This window comes from Pagrus pagrus (genome assembly GCF_965226575.1).
Source record: "Pagrus pagrus genome assembly, chromosome: 17".
Lineage (NCBI taxonomy): Eukaryota > Metazoa > Chordata > Actinopteri > Spariformes > Sparidae > Pagrus > Pagrus pagrus.
This window is the reverse complement of record NC_140201.1, coordinates 12,707,179-12,725,348: the sequence shown is the minus strand read 5'-3', so window position 1 is coordinate 12,725,348 and position 18,170 is coordinate 12,707,179. Positions and strand designations below refer to the sequence as shown.

The 18,170-nt window shown below is 39.3% G+C and overlaps 1 protein-coding gene across 2 annotated transcripts; it reads left to right on the top strand.

Annotated features, from left to right (window-relative positions):
• Positions 1-106: 106 nt before the first annotated feature.
• On the top strand, positions 107-17,621 carry LOC311272712 (neurocalcin-delta B). Of its 2 annotated transcripts, none has more exons than XM_084379294.1 (4): positions 107-315; positions 11,299-11,725; positions 14,509-14,614; positions 15,572-17,621. In XM_084379294.1, the coding sequence occupies exons 2-4, from the start codon at positions 11,348-11,350 to the stop codon at positions 15,664-15,666; spliced, it is 579 nt and encodes a 192-aa protein (XP_084235420.1). In that variant the 5' UTR covers positions 107-315; positions 11,299-11,347; the 3' UTR covers positions 15,667-17,621. The 2 variants fall into 2 exon arrangements, with proteins under 2 accessions (XP_084235420.1, XP_084235419.1); XM_084379293.1 differs by having other exon boundaries at positions 11,296-11,725.
• Positions 17,622-18,170: the final 549 nt, after the last annotated feature.

The window sequence follows — 18,170 nt, the reverse complement described above, 5'->3', positions numbered from 1 at the left end:
TGCTAATCGCCCTCCAGGTGCTGGGTTCTTGTTGCCAGGACAACGCCGCTTCCCATTGGCCGCCGCCGCACCACGTGACGAGCAGCTCTTGACGTCACGGCGAGAGTCTGCGGGGCTAAGCGGACTGTGTGCTGCAGCTCAGGAAAAAGCTTGGTAGAGTTTGGACTGAGAGCAGCCGGGCAACTCCAGCTCCTGTGTGCCTACCGCAACCTGTTGCTCCTCTCTTGTCGTCTCCGAAACTTTCACCTGTCGCACCCGGTAATGGACTATTAGAGAGACTTTTAACAGGACCTCCACAGCAACTTGAAAAGCGAGGTAAGTTGTTCGCTAGTGTTGTGTGTGTGTGTGTGTGTGTGTGTGTCCCGTCCCTCCTTTCGCAGTTTTTACCCGCTTCCTGTTACTTTTTCGCCGTTGCTTGGAGCTCAGGTGAGATGACTTTACAGGTTGAATCGGTCTCCGTACAGCGAGAAACTCTCAGTAACACTCTTAGTGCAACATGAGTGAAACTACTTGCACCTTTTCTTCCATAACTTTGCAGTGCAGCGGCATTACAAGATGCTAACATCGGATGAAGCTTTTACCGAGAGCCCTAATCGGATGAGGCTGCTTCTCCTGTCCTGAGTGGAGCCACGGAGAGATGCTTTTGTTGTCTCCATGTTTCACTGTAGCATGAGTGAGGACAGGAAGTGAAAGAAAGCAGTCCTGCAGGCACACAAGGCTGAGTGAGGCAGGGTATCTCATTTCAGCAAATACACATCAGTCAGTCACTGGATTGAAGCAGCAGGAGAGAGGAGGTAGCACTGCTGGAGTGGCGGTGCTTTAGCCTGACAAGTGAGATGGCATGTTTGTTTTCCTGTGAATGAATGGTGTTGGTGGAGTGTGTGATACTGCCTCTTGTTGTGTAGTCAGTGTACAGTGACAGTATAGTAGCAGTGAGGTGAGGTTTCACTGATGCGTTGATACTGGGAAGTAAAGTAAGTGAATAGATCAATAAAGAAAGGATCAGTTAGTTGATAGAAAGTGGATTGTTTTATCATTTAAGTGATTTACCAAGCAAAAATGTTTAAAATGTGCATGTTCCAGGTTCTTGGATGTAGGGATTTATAGCTTTTCCTTGTTTTTAGGGTTGCAACTAAAAGCTGTTGTCATTATGAGGCAATCTGTCAGTTTCACTACAGTATATAATGTCAGAAAATTGTTTTTAAAAAGTATTCTTGAGATACAGGGCTTCTTAAATGGGAAATTTGACACTTCAAACATGAATCTAGGCAATAAAAAAGATTTCCTGGTGTACCAGTGGATGACAGTTTGATGATTAACAGTAATAGCAGTAATAGTTTAAGTCATAGTTCAAGCAAAAATGCGAAACTTTCACTCATTCCAACTTCTCAAACGTGACAGTATAGTGCTTTACTTTGTTTTACAGCCTACAAATTAGTCAATGAAAATAGTCTTTAGTTGCAGTCTAAGTTACTAAATATCAGATCTGGTTTTGAGGTTACCATCAGACAATCCAGGAGCCAAAGCAGAACTGAGCATTAAACAAGACTGGCTTGTAATCAAGAGGACCTCACTGGCCCTGTGCAAATTTACTTTCTTTGGGCTGGTAGTGGCTTGTGGTAATTGAGTGCCATTGGTTTGTTTTTGATGTGGGGCGTAAACACCAACCTGTCAAGGCTGAATTTCCTTCCTTTCTTTTCCTTTCCTTGGGGGTACCTTTTTTAAAAGTGTTCACAAAGTGATCAGAGCGGACGACAATGTGTAAAGACACGAGTGGATACAGAAAGAGAAAAATGAAATGTGAAGGTCATCGGATCAAATTAATAATAAAAACAAATGGATGCAGGAAATGAGAGGAAATCATTTCACTTTCACAGAGAAAACAGAAGACGACTACTCGCACACAGACTCAGAAATGGTATTTGGTTTTGCTTTCAAGCTCTGCGGCCTCTGATCTTTTGATATGTTTTTAGGAAATTTCAACCAAAACTGTGGCAAAATATGCTGTCCAGCTCCTCCTCCCACCTCAGGCAGCACAGCACAACACAACACAGCAAGAAAATATAAAGACCTGTGGAGGAGCCGACACATGGGTGGAGTTGAGATAATAGCCCCCTTGGTGTCAGAAGCATCCCTGCAAACATTTCAAGATGCTGAAAACTCTTACAAACATACGCTAAATTTGAACAGATGTTCTATTTTTGTAGGCGTGGGTGTCTTGTGGGTTTGTTTTGGGCCTGAATGACCGCACTGGCAGCATCCTCTGTAGTTATGCTCGTCTGGGCTGCAGTCAGTGCTCTTTTGAATTGAATTAGACCTTTTTAGAGGAAGCGGACGGGGAGAGTGATTGGGTGAAAGCAAGGCTGAGAGGAGGATTAAACTGAAGGAGGAAAGAGCAAGAGAGAGCTTCAGATGCTGAGATAAAAGAACGAGACAGGAAGAAAAGAGATTGTGGCCTGTCAAACGGTTAATATTTGGGATAGGAAAACCACATATCGCACATGCTGTGCAGCAGATATCACTGGCAGAGGGGGTGCGGTAGTTGTTTAGTCATCGGACAGATTGACATTTCTATCTCTGCAGCCTTTGTCTTTACGACAGTCTGTTTCAGAGAGAGACACAGTTAGATATTCAGTGCAAAGTAAACAACAGCCTCCTCATGCAATCAGTTACAATTTGCTGCAAGTGAGTGCTGGCGTGTGTCTGTGTGTTTGTCCAATCTTGAGTCTGTTCTGCAGCTCTGCCTGCCTTCTTGCAGTTGTTGTCAGTGACACTTTTTTATCTTGTTCTCATTCGCTCCCTCATAATGGCTTCTCTGTCATGATTGTGGTTTTCTGCAGCGCCTTGACGCACGAAGCTCTCCGGCTGACAATGGGAGCTCATGTGTGCTGCATTATGATGAAGTTGCTGTCTCAGTTTTTTCTGAAAGGCAGCGTGGACGGGATTTTGACCAACATTTGGAGAAGGAAACAAATCGTTTAGACATTATAAAGAAAACAGTAGGAGCTTTTCTGCATTTGAATAGCCAGATTTGTTGAAGCATTTACCAATATTCAGATCCCACTGATATCCACTGAAAGAGCAGATGGAGGCTGTTATAAAGGTGATATTGCGATAAACACAAACATTAGTTAGTGTCAGAGGAAGTGGCTGCTATTTTTATCTGTTTTATGAGTGTTCAGTTTGATCTGAAACTGTCTCGTTTGCACTGCAGTGGAGGAAGCTGCAAAACTGGATCAGGGCTGCAACTAATTATTATGTCCATTATTTAATAGTCTGATGATTACTTTCACTTGTAGTTGTTTAACAGTCTAATTTTTACCTTTATCTCACTTTCTGAGCCTTTTTGTTAATACTTTGTGACTTAGCTGTAATCTTCTATCACTGATGGTTGAAGATGTCAACTTCCCCAGACTCTGGTACAGGTTGGACCAACAGTGGACCAGCTCTGACCTTACGCTAAATAACACAGGAGATAGAGTTGCACTCCGATATTCAAGGAGACCTTAAAGCACGCCACACTGAACAGCGCTTCTCACGATACTTGTAACGTGAGCACGGGTGCTCCCACAGCTATGCTGCCATGCTGCGACAGCGTTGGGTGGTTGGTTTTGAAATGTGCTGCAGATCAGACTTGATCACCAGAAGACCTTTAAAGACGGTTTCAGTTCGATGTAGATGTTGAGAAACCAGAAGTGAGAAACCACCCAGCCTGTCACCTCTGAGTTCATACACGTCAGACTTACAAGAAGGAAAGCTAGCACATTTTAACCCATATTTGTTTTTATTTCATTCATTTGGTGCAAGTTTTTATGGAGCAGTTTATTTATCACATACTGTACAAGCTTTTGGTGCTCAGCTGCTTACAACACTTAATATGTGGATGTTGAACATCCTGTAGGTGGAGCTTTCAGTTTCTGGCAAGCAGCAGTAGATGAGATTTAAGGCCTAGTCCACATGTATACAGGTATTTTTGTAAAAAGGGTTTTAAAAAAAACATCTCTGTCCAGACGAGCATTTTAGCACCATTTCAGAAATAACCTCCGACCATACAACACACTGAAAACGCATATTACAGTGTTGTGTACAGTGTACAGATGTTGATCCTTTGAATAAGTAGTTGAACGCTATGTATGTGGGATTACAAGACTCTGCTGTTTGGTTTGACGGTTCATTTTCATGCACCAAAGGTCAGTCCATCCCAGTGAGGATGAGATGCTTTGAAAGACACCGGAGGGATATGAAACGAGTTTACAGAAACTTGGCAGAACCTGCCAGTCGCTTTGTTTGAAGTGTGGTGCAGCTTCAGAAAAATCTCTCCACAAAATGATTCTCAATGCGTCATTACAGCGCTGTTTAAAGCAGATTGCTTGTAGAGAGTGAAAGTGATGTCCTCATGCAGATGACAAAAATTATGTCTGCAGCGTTTATGCCTCAGAGAATTTACAGTAAGGCTTATTTTTATTGTCGATTAATCTGATTATTTAATTTATTTCTTTAGTTCTGCGTGTAGTTGACGTGTTCATTAGTGTTTCTGAAATGCTGAGATCACATCCTCAAATGTCTTGATTTATCCATAGCCCAAAGATATTCAGTTAAGGCTAAAATGTTTACATTTAGGAAGCTGGAGTCAGAGAATTTAGACTAATCAATCATCAAAATAGTTGGTGATTACTTTATAGATGTTTTGGTCATAAATGTTGCCGCTGCAAACCTGTTGTTGGACTGTGCTAATCAAAAATGGATGATGCAGAACAGAATGACCCATGCATATCAGAGAAGAAAGGGAGCATTTGTGATGTTGCGACCTTTAAAATCATGTGTCTTTGTGTGCTGTAGTCTGAAGTCAAATCCTTGACCTCGTATGATCTGAGAGATTTCACTTCAAATATCCAAATATTAGAGCTGAGATGAAACATGATTATTTAATTTTTCACTTGTGTGTGAATATCAGGTCGCAGAGCTCGCGGGTCTAATAATCGCCTGCCTTAAGAATGAGTGCTCTCGGCGCTGCAGCCTGGTCACAGACGGATCATGTTGCATTATGAATGTATCATTCATAAACTCGCTATCTGTGATCTCTCATTCACTCTGGCTCTCAGTTGGCCTCCCCCAGCTCTCCCCTCTCAGTTCTTGGATTATCTGTGGGACTCCTGGGTTAAGATTTACCTGCAGGATATAAATGGAGACTTCTAACTGTTACGTAAGTGGGCTACAAGATGTTCTGGGATGAATGCCGTGTGGAGGACCTGGGATTGACTCAACTGTTCTTGGTCGTATTCTTAGGCATGTTTACTTACAACTGATGATTATTTTGCTAATCATTTAATTTATTGAGTATTGTCTTGATTAACCCATCGATTATTTAGTCCATAAACTGTCATCCTAATTTCCCAGAGTGTAAATTGACTTATTCTTTCTGCTACTGATTCCTTAAACATTTTGGCACATGTTGTTAATTTAAATAAAGGATTAAAATATATTCATATTCTTTAAACTGATGTATCAAATATTTTTGTAGAATGAAAGCTGAAGAGTATGAAAGAGAAAGATATCTTGGGCCCAATATCATGCATTTCCAAACGTTACCGAGCCCTGAATGCTTTTTTTCATTTTAATACATTTGTGATTGACTTTTTTAACGGAAATTAAAAGGAGATTTGTTATATTTTTAATCTCTTGTTTTCGGTAGTTGTTGGGTAAGACAATATTTGTCTCTAGAAACTTTTCTCTGCTTTGACTCTCCACTTGATTATTTTGCCTCATGATATTGTCCAAGAACATGATGCAGAGGGGCTTGTTGTTGATTTTAGGAGTTAAATCTGTCTGAAAGCTGTCAGTGTTATTAGAAACTGAAAGTGACAGCCTGTTCTCTGCTGGTTAATACCTGCCCAGGTTGAGGTCACTGACTCTCAGGCCCTTTCTCCTCTCAGACACACTCAAGAGGTTAAACAAATCCTCTGGTGTTCACTCATTTGTCTCGACCTCAGGAGATGCTAGAAAACTTGGCCTAACCATGTGATCTGTCGACTTGACAAAGCCTTGGTTATGTAACAGTGCCATCGAAGTTCTGCCAGCAGCAGCAGGTAAGAGTCTTAACTGTTAATTGTAGGCAATGATCTCTCAGGGGTCAGAAATAGCCAAGTTCTTAGGGCGACTTGGGATGTTCAGTGGAGGTCTGAGCTCTCATTTCGTCATTTGTGCTTTTAAAAATACTCTTAAACCTTCAGCCGGGAGAGAGAGAGAGAGTCAGGGTGCACTGTGAGAAGGAAAACGGACAATGTTTATTTTAACCCCCATTTAAAATAGTGCAGAAGAAGTTTTCGAGATATTATCGAATCCAAAACGCAGGAGCTGAAATATCTTGATAAATGTAAAATGTGTCATAACTTGCCTTTTATAAATGAAGCATTGTGGTGCTACTGACATGCCCTGGCCCACAAATCATATTCTCAAAAAGTAAAGTGACCAGAATTCTTTGGTTCAGAACCAGGCAGAAAATAACATCATCATGTTTTTGTTTTTCAGTGAAAAGAAATGCATAAATCACCATTCTAACTAAACTTGTGACTCATTGTAATTGCAATATCTGTCTTTTTTTCATATTGTTCAGTCGTACTTTATAATCAGAACATGGCTATTTAATAAATTGTTTAACAATGTTTTACTACACGCCATAAGTCGTTGACAAGTACTTTACATTAACAGACACCTAAAATGTCCTTTCAAAATCTATGGTAATGTATTGTCTCATATCAGGATAATGATATAAAATGTATATATTCCCCAGCCCTAACATGGGACAGGAAGAAAAATTGCTCTGATAGGTCTCTAGTTATTGAAAGTAGTTGTCAACAATGAAAATCTACCTCACCTTCTGTCTGTGGACTGTGGGAGGAAATGAGAACCCACAGGGAGTAACATGCAAACTCCACACAGACACCCAGCCGTGTCGAACAAGCAAGACGTTTTATATGTAGTAGTGTAGTAGTAATTACAGAGCATGCAGTGTGAGACAAACATAGGTTAATATAAGACAATGGAGCAGTAACTAATAAGTATTTTGATGATTAATCGATGTATAGTGGGGATTATAATATCCCAGAGCCCAAGGAGAGGTATTCAACAGTCTAAATTACCCGAAGATACTCAGTTTACTCAGAAATGCAACGATTCCTCAGATGTTAGAAGCTGTAAACAAGAAATATTTGGCGTTTTTTATTATATTTGAGTAGTAGAAATTGAGAAACACTATTTTTTGGGTCTTACACAGTTGTGAGTTACAAACCTCCTGTAATTCCCCACTAAGTAACAACTAATCCAGTTAAGTAAAGTAGATTTTTACTTGTTTACTGTATGTAAAGTGTTTTTAGGTTATGTAAAAAGCACATCAAATTGGATATATTTCTATTATTGTTGTCATTAATATGGAGTTTAAAATGGCACTATAACATATAAATCGATCAGTAAATAAACTAAAACTAACAATTTTGGGTAAAATCATTCATCGAGCAAAAATACCTAACTCAAATGTGAGGCTTCTTTCAAGTCATTGTAAATTTAATCTCTTTATCTTATATAATATATACTTACATTTTCCAGACTAACCAAGCAGTGAATCATTTTCAGATCAATAATAAAAATAATCTTTATTACACATGAACACATGTTAGTCTTCTAATTCAGTATATCCTGTAGCTCATGTTGTTGTTGTTGTTGTTGTTGTTGTTGTTGTAAAGCCAGTAAGAACAACCCTCATTAACCTTCCCTTCCTCATTTAGATAAAATTGGCCGAGAAGCATTTTTGTCGCTTCTGTTCCTCCACGTTAATGTGTAAAACGTCTGCCTGAAAGGACTCTGTGTGATTAGGATGGCAGCTAAAAGCAAACAATTAAACAAGCCGTCAGTCTGAGCACTAAATGCTATTGTGAATTTAAGGCGCTATGTAAATTATATGTGCCTTTTTTTTGTTGTCCACTCTCTGCTAAAATAATCATGGAAGCACTTAAGCAATTAAAACGCAGATTGCACAGTGTGTGGCCACAACATCAGGCAATGAATGGATTTATGAATGAAGGTGTGTGTGCGTGTGAGTGTGTGTGTGTACTGAGATGCTCTGTGCTCTGTTGATTGTTAGACATCAAAAATTATTTATATACTGAAGTGAACCAGGCCTGAGGTGAGATAAGGAAATTAATTTCGGCAAAGCACACATAAGAGGGAAAAAAATAATGGTTATGTTGTTGTGTATACATGGTTTCTATGGTGACTGATTAATAGACTGTATATAAGGAAAACACAAGACCACAGATAAAGACGGATCACGTCTGCTGACTCTCAGGTCTTGGCACTTACATGTTTCACGGCTTTAAGACTTTGAATGACGGATATATGAATAAAATTTGGTTGTGGCTTTTTTAAAATACATGAACTTCCACTGAGAGCTCATAAACTGCAGCAAAATATCTGATTCTTCTAGTGGCAAAACATTTTACATTCACTGTAATTGGGGATTTTATGTGTCAGCTTTTTAGTTTAAATCACATTTTAATGTTTTTGTGGTATTTTGTGTTTTAGGTTTAGAGCTGTGTGCATCCTGTGTTCAATGAAGTTGAGGTTGAATGCAGAACAAGACACATTTAACTTATCTTGTTTCCTTATTTTTTGCTAGTTATTTATACTTAACAGCTTTTATAATGCTCCAATGGCAAGTCTCATTGAGGAAGTAACATATTCAGTTGTTGAATCGGCTGACAAGTATTTTGTGGCTTCTTTTAGTTTAAGATATGGTTAAAGCAGGAACAATAATACTTGAATTTACACCCTGAGGACTTCATGCTACTCAGCAATGGATAATATTGAATCTTCTTTCCAGGGACAAAACACATTTCCAATTATTTTCAATGGCTGTACAAACTTACACAGGTATTGAGAATTATTCAAACTGATTAAATGTCTGTTTAGACGTTTTGAATATTTCAATGGTAAATTTCTAAGAGCTGTTATTTTTCTATTCATTCACATTTCCCTTTAGACAGTCCCCATGTTGCCCCTCTCAGGTCTGGACTGTTTGCTTCAGTCCTTATTTAAAGACAGACACACCTTCAGTCCGAACATGAGCAGTTCGCACTGGACCCCCTGTTGTGTAGGTGCCGCTGTGTTTTGTTCCAGGAGTGATGAGTCCATAAACAGGTGTTAATCTGCCTCTCACGCTGCTGCAGTATTTAATGCTGGCATTGAAGTGAACTATAGGTAGCAGCAGAGACCTCATTAGAGGTGGCTGCCACTTTGCTCGAGCGGATTGTTTACTCTGAGTTAATTAAATGATTATAGCTGGCTGTTTATGGAACATGTGAGTGTGAAATAAAGGCAGACAAAGAAAAAGAGAGAGTCGTTGCATTAGCAGGTAACAAAACTAATGAAAATGCAGGATAATTAATTCAAACTGCAAAAGTCTCACTATTCACAGTTTCACTTAAAATGCCAAAAATTACTTAATTAATTTTTGCAGAATGGGCTTGTTTCCAAAACTCTTTCTTTGCATATATGTATTTGTTGCATGTTAAAGTGTTTCCTGCTGAGTTTGTCACTGTTGATGCCCTTTTCATTAATGCTTAGTTCATCGTTAATGGCAAGAAGAGCATATTCCCACTGAGTTGCTAAGTTTGTAAAAATTCTGAAACAGTGAGAAATGTCCGACTAACAGTCCAAACCTCAAAACGATCAAAAAACATTAAAATTATTAGGATCATTTTAATGATCTGTCCTTTTCGTGTTTTAGCTCTTTTAACAAAGTAAGAAAAGCAACAAACACCGACTGGAAACATTAATCTTAGCTTCTCTCTCTGGAACAAACTACCTGAACGGTAATTTGCTCTGGCCTGACCCGACATCACTGTTTTTATCTGTCATTATCTTCGGCTGAGCTTAGAATAGCCTCCCTCTTGTCTTTAGCCTGGACAGCTCAGCAGCAGCTAGCGGTCTGATGGGAAAGTGCTAAGGACATTAGCTGCAGGGTAAGCTGATGAATCGCATCTTCTGCTGGGTGTTGAAGACTCCCTCCTCTCTTTCTGCAACGACTCATTAGTTCCAGAGAAGTGTGGTTTGGGTCAGGCACACCAAGTTGGATCTGCTCTGTGGTGCATGGTCAGTCAAATTGGACTTGAGGTATAGTGCTAGATAGCGTGTCTTTTTATGCAGGTTTTATCTGAAACGCCTCATAAAAACGTCAATTTAAGGTAAAAAAAAGTCAATAATGTTTCTTGACAATTAGGATGTGTTTGTGTGTGTCGGCATTGTAGTTCCTGCAGGAAATGGAAGGTGCATCTGCAGTGCACAGACATACTGGCATGCTTTGGGGTTATCAACAATGGGTGTGTACTACACTGTAGGTTTCTGTGCAGTCGTGCGTCTGTGGTGTTTGTGCACCTTGAAAAGGTGGTGGTCTTGTGTCGCAGGTGCATGGGAAAGTGAACTTTGCTGTGCATGTGCACGAGACCACATACTCCACTTTATCGACCTGCTTTTCTTTTCATCTAGTGTTATGATAACGTTTTTTTTTTCATTTTAGTTTTTATTGTTAATATCATGTTTTAAGTTTTTTTTATTATGTGTTGTGTGTTCCAGAGCTGTGGTTGATTGCAGGAGAGGACAAATTTTACTTTTCTCACTTATTTTTGCTATCTGCTGCTACTTAGATAACAGCTTCTGTCATGGTCATATACCAAATCTAATTACAGAAGTAACAAATTAAGCTGTTAAATCATCTTACAAGTGCTGGCTAGCTTATTTTAGTTTTACAATCTGCCTGAAAGAGGGAACAATAATACTTGAATTTACACCCTCAAGACTTATTTTTAAGTATGCCATTCAGTAACAGAAGAGTAAGATATAAATAAAAATGTATATAATCCACTGTTTGTATTGAATCCTGTAGGGGCTTTTACATATTTTCTATTATTTACAGTTTCTTGTTTTAGAAGACATAAGGAATAGTCCATAGGATTAAATTATCACCCAACTCATTGTACTTACTGTACGCTTAAACTGTATTTTTGTGTTCAAGAAATGCAAAAGTTGTTTATTTCCACATCTAAACGGCTGCCACAGAAGAAGTGAATCCTGGTTTTTGAATATGTGAAAGTGGATTAAGACTAAGTGTTTTCCTTTTTGCATCTTGTCCTTCATCCACGTCTTTCCTCCCCCTCTTGTATCAAAAAGGCTCAAGGTCATTTCAGATTATTACTAACAACCTTTTTCTTTCTCTGTCTCTCTCTCTTTCCTCCACACTGTCAGCAGCCTAAATCGCCCCTCACATCACGCACAAGCCACAACAGAAGCAGCGACCATGGGCAAACAGAACAGCAAGCTCCGTCCCGACGTCATGCAGGACCTGATGGACAACACGGACTTCACCGAGCATGAGATCACCGAGTGGTACAAGGGCTTCTTGCGGGACTGCCCCAGCGGCGCGCTCTCCATGGAAGAGTTCAAGAAGATCTACGCCAACTTCTTCCCTTACGGAGATGCCTCCAAGTTCGCCGAGCACGTCTTCCGCACGTTTGACGCCAACGGTGATGGGACAATAGACTTCAGGGAGTTCATCATTGCCCTGAGTGTGACCTCACGCGGCCGGCTGGACCAGAAGCTGAAGTGGGCGTTCAGTATGTACGACCTGGACGGGAACGGATACATTAGCAAGGCGGAGATGCTGGAGATTGTATCGGTGGGTTTCTGTTATTGACATTTTTTATTTCCCTCCATCCTTCGTTCTCCTAATATGCTGCTTCTCTAGCTTTACATAGCCATCTAGTCTTTCAGTGGCCATCACATGCCATCATGGTAACGCCACGTTCCCTGGTCCTATAACTAATCCTGCAGCGAAGCAACATTTTGCTCAGCCATCCACACCAGCTGCTACATCATATATCCATCTGCTTCTGTGTTCTGCACCATTTGACTGCCCACAGCAGGAAAACCAGCCGCTGTGTAATTTTAGAAACCAGCAGTTCCTTTCAGACCCTCAGACGGCTCTAAATAAGACTTGGCTGTGGTGTATTTCTAGAAGGGAGCGGCCGTCCTCTGATCCTCATATTGACTCAGCACTACATCCAGCAGCCGCCCCCCCCCCCCATCGTTTCCTCAGCAGCTCCTGTTACTTTACAAGTCTCACACAGGCTCCTCTTCTTATTGGATAAATGGTTTAGACTTCTGCACAGAAACACACACACACCGACAATCCCTTACACATGTTGTTATGTCACACATCGTGGTGCCAAACAATGTGTAATCCCATTCTCCAAGTCAGTGGTTTTTATTCACAGTGTGTCTGTGAGTGAGCAGGTGCGTTTATGTGCTTGGATGTCTTGATACATAGGAAAAATACCCATTAATCCCAATATAGGGCTATATATTATCAATGCATCTATTAATTTTTGTTTTTAAGTTAACCAATTGTCTTCAATTGTCATCCAAAAGAAGAAGGGACGCTGTTGCTGAGAGTCTGTATATTGGTGTGACAATAAATGCTGTCAAATTATCAGCATAATTTATATCTAATAGTTATCAACAAGATTTTACTCCAATTTACAAATGTTATACAGATGGCAAACTAACATCAACATACTGTGAGTTGAAGGAGTCACAACAAGAAACGCTGAAGTCAGGCGTAAGAACTGCAAGGAGGGAGTAAGGAAGTAAAACCGCACACGCACAAAAGATTTTTATCCACAATACGCAGAACTGTTTATCACTGACTTGTTGAGTCGGCTTGATTGAAGATCAGGGTTTGGGTTGCAGCAATTGGATTTGTAGGAGGGCATACTTGTAATTAAAGTTTTCAAAAAACTTAATTTGATGGATGAATCAAAACTTTATTATGTGGATCCAGAGAAATCAAAAAACCCTTTGTTCATAAACAAAAGAAGTTTTTTTTCTTCTTCTCAGCGTAGTGCAGGGCAGAAGGATTACATTTTATAAAGAGACAAGCGTATACAATGATACAGATGCACAACCAGTGCTGGCAGTAATTACAGTAGACTCGCAGCTACTCTTGCTGTAGCTGACTAGATTCAACTCTCTTTTGAGGGAGAGCACTTGAGAAGTGCCGGCCTGCTGCAAGTGGCATCACTCTGCAGTCACTATTATAAATAGACTATACATGCTCTTTCCCAGCACAGATACAAGTGGACTTCACCTTCTGTAAAGCTACAAGTAAAATCTTATTTCCCTCATCCATGACAAGTAGTAAAAAAATGTGTCTGTCACATGTCTTCAAATGTCTTAAAACCCAAATATATTCAGTATAAAAAGCAGAAAAGCAACAAATCCTCACATGCAAGAAGCTGAAACATGCCATTACTGCTTAATAAATTCTGTAAAATGAGTAATTGATTAATTTTCTGCAAATAGATTTAATCTACAAATTGTTTCAACTGTAGTGCAGCATTATCTTTCACTGCACATATTTGGCTAATTGTTGATTCAGTGACCTTCAGTGAGCACAGCTGTCATATTAGCAACAAAATGATAATAGCATGGGCGAACAAACTTCCCCAGTAACACCAATCACTTGATGAATTGATTAGCTGATAAACAGAAATGTAATCTATTATAATTCATGCTTAATTTATCTTGTACAAATGCCAAACATTTGCTGATTGCCGTTCTCAAAGGCTAGCAGCTGCTCATTTCTTATCATTAAATGCTTTAGATTTTGTGGCTGCTGGTCGGACTTCTTCATATTATAGATTAAAACAAATACACTAACTAACAAACAAACTAACTGATAACGCAAATTACTGGCACGTGCAGCCCCAAGTAGCCGCTATCGGTGTAAGTGATGGAGGCAGATGTACATAGCTGCTCTGGTGCATTGCTGTTTGGACGGATAATCCAAAAAACTCTTCATCATTATGAGGAATATTTCACACGTTCCAAGGTTAAAGTGTCTAATAGAAAGATGAATGAAGACCGTGAGGGATCAAGGTGCAGACAAACATTTGCAGCAATATTAATAAATACTAACAGCTTCTGCTTCTGCTTTTAATAAATAATCCAAACACACACACTTGTCTCATCATCTAATTAATAACCTTAACTGGCTGTTTGTTTCACTGCTGTCGAATCAACCAGAGCCAAACGTAAATGAAAGTAATTCTTTATCCCTCTTCCTCCCAGAAGAGACAAGGTGATCGATGGGTCGTATATATATTTCACTGAGATGTTTTCTTTTCCTGCAACAGTCCGGCTGATGCAACATTGCTTCATACAACCTTGCAGTCGAACTTCTGGCTGGAATAACTGATTTGAAATGTGATCAGTGTGTACGCTCTTCATGGTCGTGTCATATGAGATACCTACCATTCGAAATGCTCTATACCTACTGTAACAAAGTTGAGACGTATATCGAAGTCACCAAAACATCAGTTCTTACAAATACAGTCAGCAAAAGCTTTAATGTGCCTGTTATATGAAGTCCATACTGATGTTTCTCTCTTCTCTCTTCAGGCTATTTACAAGATGGTTTCCTCTGTGATGAAGATGCCTGAGGATGAGTCCACACCTGAGAAACGCACAGACAAGATCTTCAGGCAGATGGACACAAATCGAGATGGTAAGCCTTCCTCAGGCTGCCTTTCAGTCTGCTGAAACTGAAGCTTCTTTAAAGCCTTTAACTGAATATAAATATCTTTTCGCTTAAAGCAATGAGCCCTACATTCCTGAATCAGCCCTGTTGTCATAAAAGAGCAAAATGTGCTTCTGTTCTCTGTGGAAAACGTTACTTTAAACATTATTAAGGATGTCTGCAGGTCCTTTAAAAGTATTAAAATGTCTTAAATTGAATTTTCTCAATTTTAGGCCTTAAAAGTCATTAAAAAGTGTCAATTTTGAATTTGTGAGGTCTTAATTGCCATAAACATTTTGTTGTAATTTATTTTTAATTAATGTTTTTGTCAAAATGAGTCAAGCTCGTCTGCGTCAAAGTCCACATTTCTGATGTCGGACATCTTTAAACCTACCACTGACCCTAATATTGTCTTTTTTACTTGATACTAGCACTCACCCAAATAACCATATCCAAGTCTTTACATATGTTGACATTTTAACACAAGACCATGACTGAATGATGATTTGAATAGGAAAAAGGTTTTGACCTAGTTGTAATAAACCTGCGTGACTGAAATTCACACCACACAGAGGAGAAAATGGGCCTATTTATTGGAACATAGCCTCACTTTTCATGGGAAACGAGCCAAATAGTAATAAAAACACAACCCAAATGATCACAAAATGACCAACCAACCAAAACCAACCCAATTAGAGAAGCAAAATATCGCTCAATCTGGCAACACTGGTCTAATTGTCCAGCATTCCAAGTTAAATCCATTCAAAAGAGTTAATTACCTGGAATAAATATATTGTCATAAATACTTAAAAGACCTGCTGAAATAACTGTCTCCTCTTTGTGCTCATTCAATCTGTTTTTGATCAGCCGAGATCTCCTGTGATGAATAAACAAGCCCATTAAACAATAAGCTCTAATCTCTCTCTCTGTGTCTCTCTCTCTCAGGTAAACTGTCCCTGGAGGAGTTTGTTGAGGGAGCAAAGAGCGACCCCTCCATCGTCCGACTGCTTCAGTGCGATCCCAGCAGTGCTGGGCAGTAGAAAACTGGACTTTTTCACATCTATTAATTTAACAAATGTTCAAAATCTCTCCCAGCTGACCCACTTGAAGATGCTGATATTTGATCACTTGAGCTATAGAGGCACATGAACACACACTCACACTCATACATAGCCAACATGCAGCTGTACATACTACAAATACCAAAGCCTGACGCATATATAATCTTTCACACGCTGACATGCACATACTGTACATGTGCCTCTTTACCTGGTCAGACAGCACGGGTCTCATCTACGGTACAAATATATCCTAAAGGACTGAAATCCCATCAAAGACTTGTTAAACACTGAATCAGAGCTGAGCTATCTCTGTCTGAGAGGACAGCCAGCGAGGATAATCCAACGGATTCGTGACGTACATTGAGCCGCATCCAAGTTCGCTGTTTTATTTGTATTCTTTTATTTGTTATTTTTAAACGCATCGTTCCTGATTTGAAGGGAATCATGGAGCATTTTGGTCTTTTTAACTGACTCGGGTTGTTGTGTGATGATGGAGAGATCTTTTCAAAGTATTGTAGTCTAACTCAACATTAACACTGGATGAAATGAAGTGAGTGAGTCTGGGACGACAAGTGTTCACAGCTTTATCTAGACAAGAGATCTGGGACGTTTAGTTTAGGAAAAGGACGAAAGATTTTTTTTCTTTTATTTTGGAGGAATGTTACATCAAACCAAAAACTGACTCAGATTTCTAAATGAAGGGGAATATTTTGACTACAGATTTACAACCATCTGTTCTTTTGAAGGTGACTTTTTATGCCAAGTTCTGACACGCAAATCGACACACACACTTCACATAAACACACATTTTACTGATGAATACATGAACTTGACATAAGCGTATAAACCGAGCTGTGATTCTTTTTCTTCAAATATGGTTGTATCAGCAAAAAATAAGTTAGATGTTATATGAATATATAGTATGTACTTATATATTCTTTTACTCTGTGATAACGTTGTGGCGATTTGCCGCAATGGAAAAAATTCACTTTAAAATGTTGATGTATAAATTATTGGAACGACATTTTATTGTCTTTTACTTGACGAATATGATATGAAAGAAAGTTGTACAGTATATTCACTCATATTTATAATAGAGAGGTAAAAAAGGAGAGGACCACACATATTGCTATCAATTTAGCTTTGCATATCCACTGCTAAAATGGCTACAGATCTCATTTTGGTCCCCACCCCTCCACATTTAAATGACATCATGTTTCCCCGGAAGCCAGTGAACATCGGCAGTCATTGAGTTTTTCTTGTGCTGTGTGTAAATGGAGTGTAAACAGTCTCCAAATGGTGCATGCGTCATTAAAGTGCAACAGCAACATCTGCAAATTTCAGGTTTTGTGCAAATGTGCACACACTTTGTTCCTCATTTGTACCAAATTTATTTCAAATACATCTGTAATAGACGATTTGAGTGCAGCTGTGACAATGGAGATTACGGATATTTTCGTTCAAAGCGCTGACATTGGTGGCGAGCAGCATCCACCAAACCCCACTGTGTTTTTGCAGGATTTACTGACAGCTTTTTACTGCTTCCGTTCTGCTTCTTTCACATCCGCCCCTCCCTGCTGCTCTGAAAACATCATGAGATACGGGAGCCATCACAGGGGGATGAATAATGACTTTGGGAAAAGAAAACAGTTGTGATAAATTCTCTGGGCTTCTGCACATTTCAAGTTGGTGTTCAGGTACTTCAGTCCCTTATTTCACTTCAATAGCATCTTGTGGTCAAGTGCCAAATATAGATGACTTAAATAAAAGAGAAAACACAGTATTGTATCCATTTATACTGTACAGTTGTTACCTGTCGAACAAAAAACTTTGTCACTGTATCATTTTGTAGATTTTGTATTGTTAACTCGCATTATGTGTTATGTGTAGGATGTCCATTTTGTTATTCAAATAAATACAAAATGGGAAAAATGCTGATGGTCTTTTTTTTATTATTTGAATATGAATATTTGCAATGGTTCATGGTTCCAGAGGATAAATCCTGATGACTTTTGTGATTCCTAACTTTTCATTTAGCACCACCATGTGGTTCATGTTTGTGGTTTTGAGTGTCATAGGATGGATTACCGGAAAACTTTACACATTTATGTTTCACACAGCTGAGCTATAAGAAATTTGTCTGATTAGCACCATCAAGGCAAATTGAATCTGTCTAATACTTATGTTTATGACCCAATACCTGCTAAACAAGGCTACAACTAGCAACTGTTAGCATGCTAACATAATACCTGCTGCAATGATAAGTTGACCCAAAAATGAAATAAAATGGCTCCACATCATGCATCCAAACTGATTTGAAAAGACATTATTTACACCCTCGACGAGCTGTCAAGCTCATGCACCTTTTTCAGATGGGGTGCTTGCTAATACTTTTAGCTTAGCAGCTACAATTAAGATTTTGGCTTTGAAATAGGTTTAAATAACGTCTTTTCCAATCAATTTTGGATCTTGCAGCTTCCGGA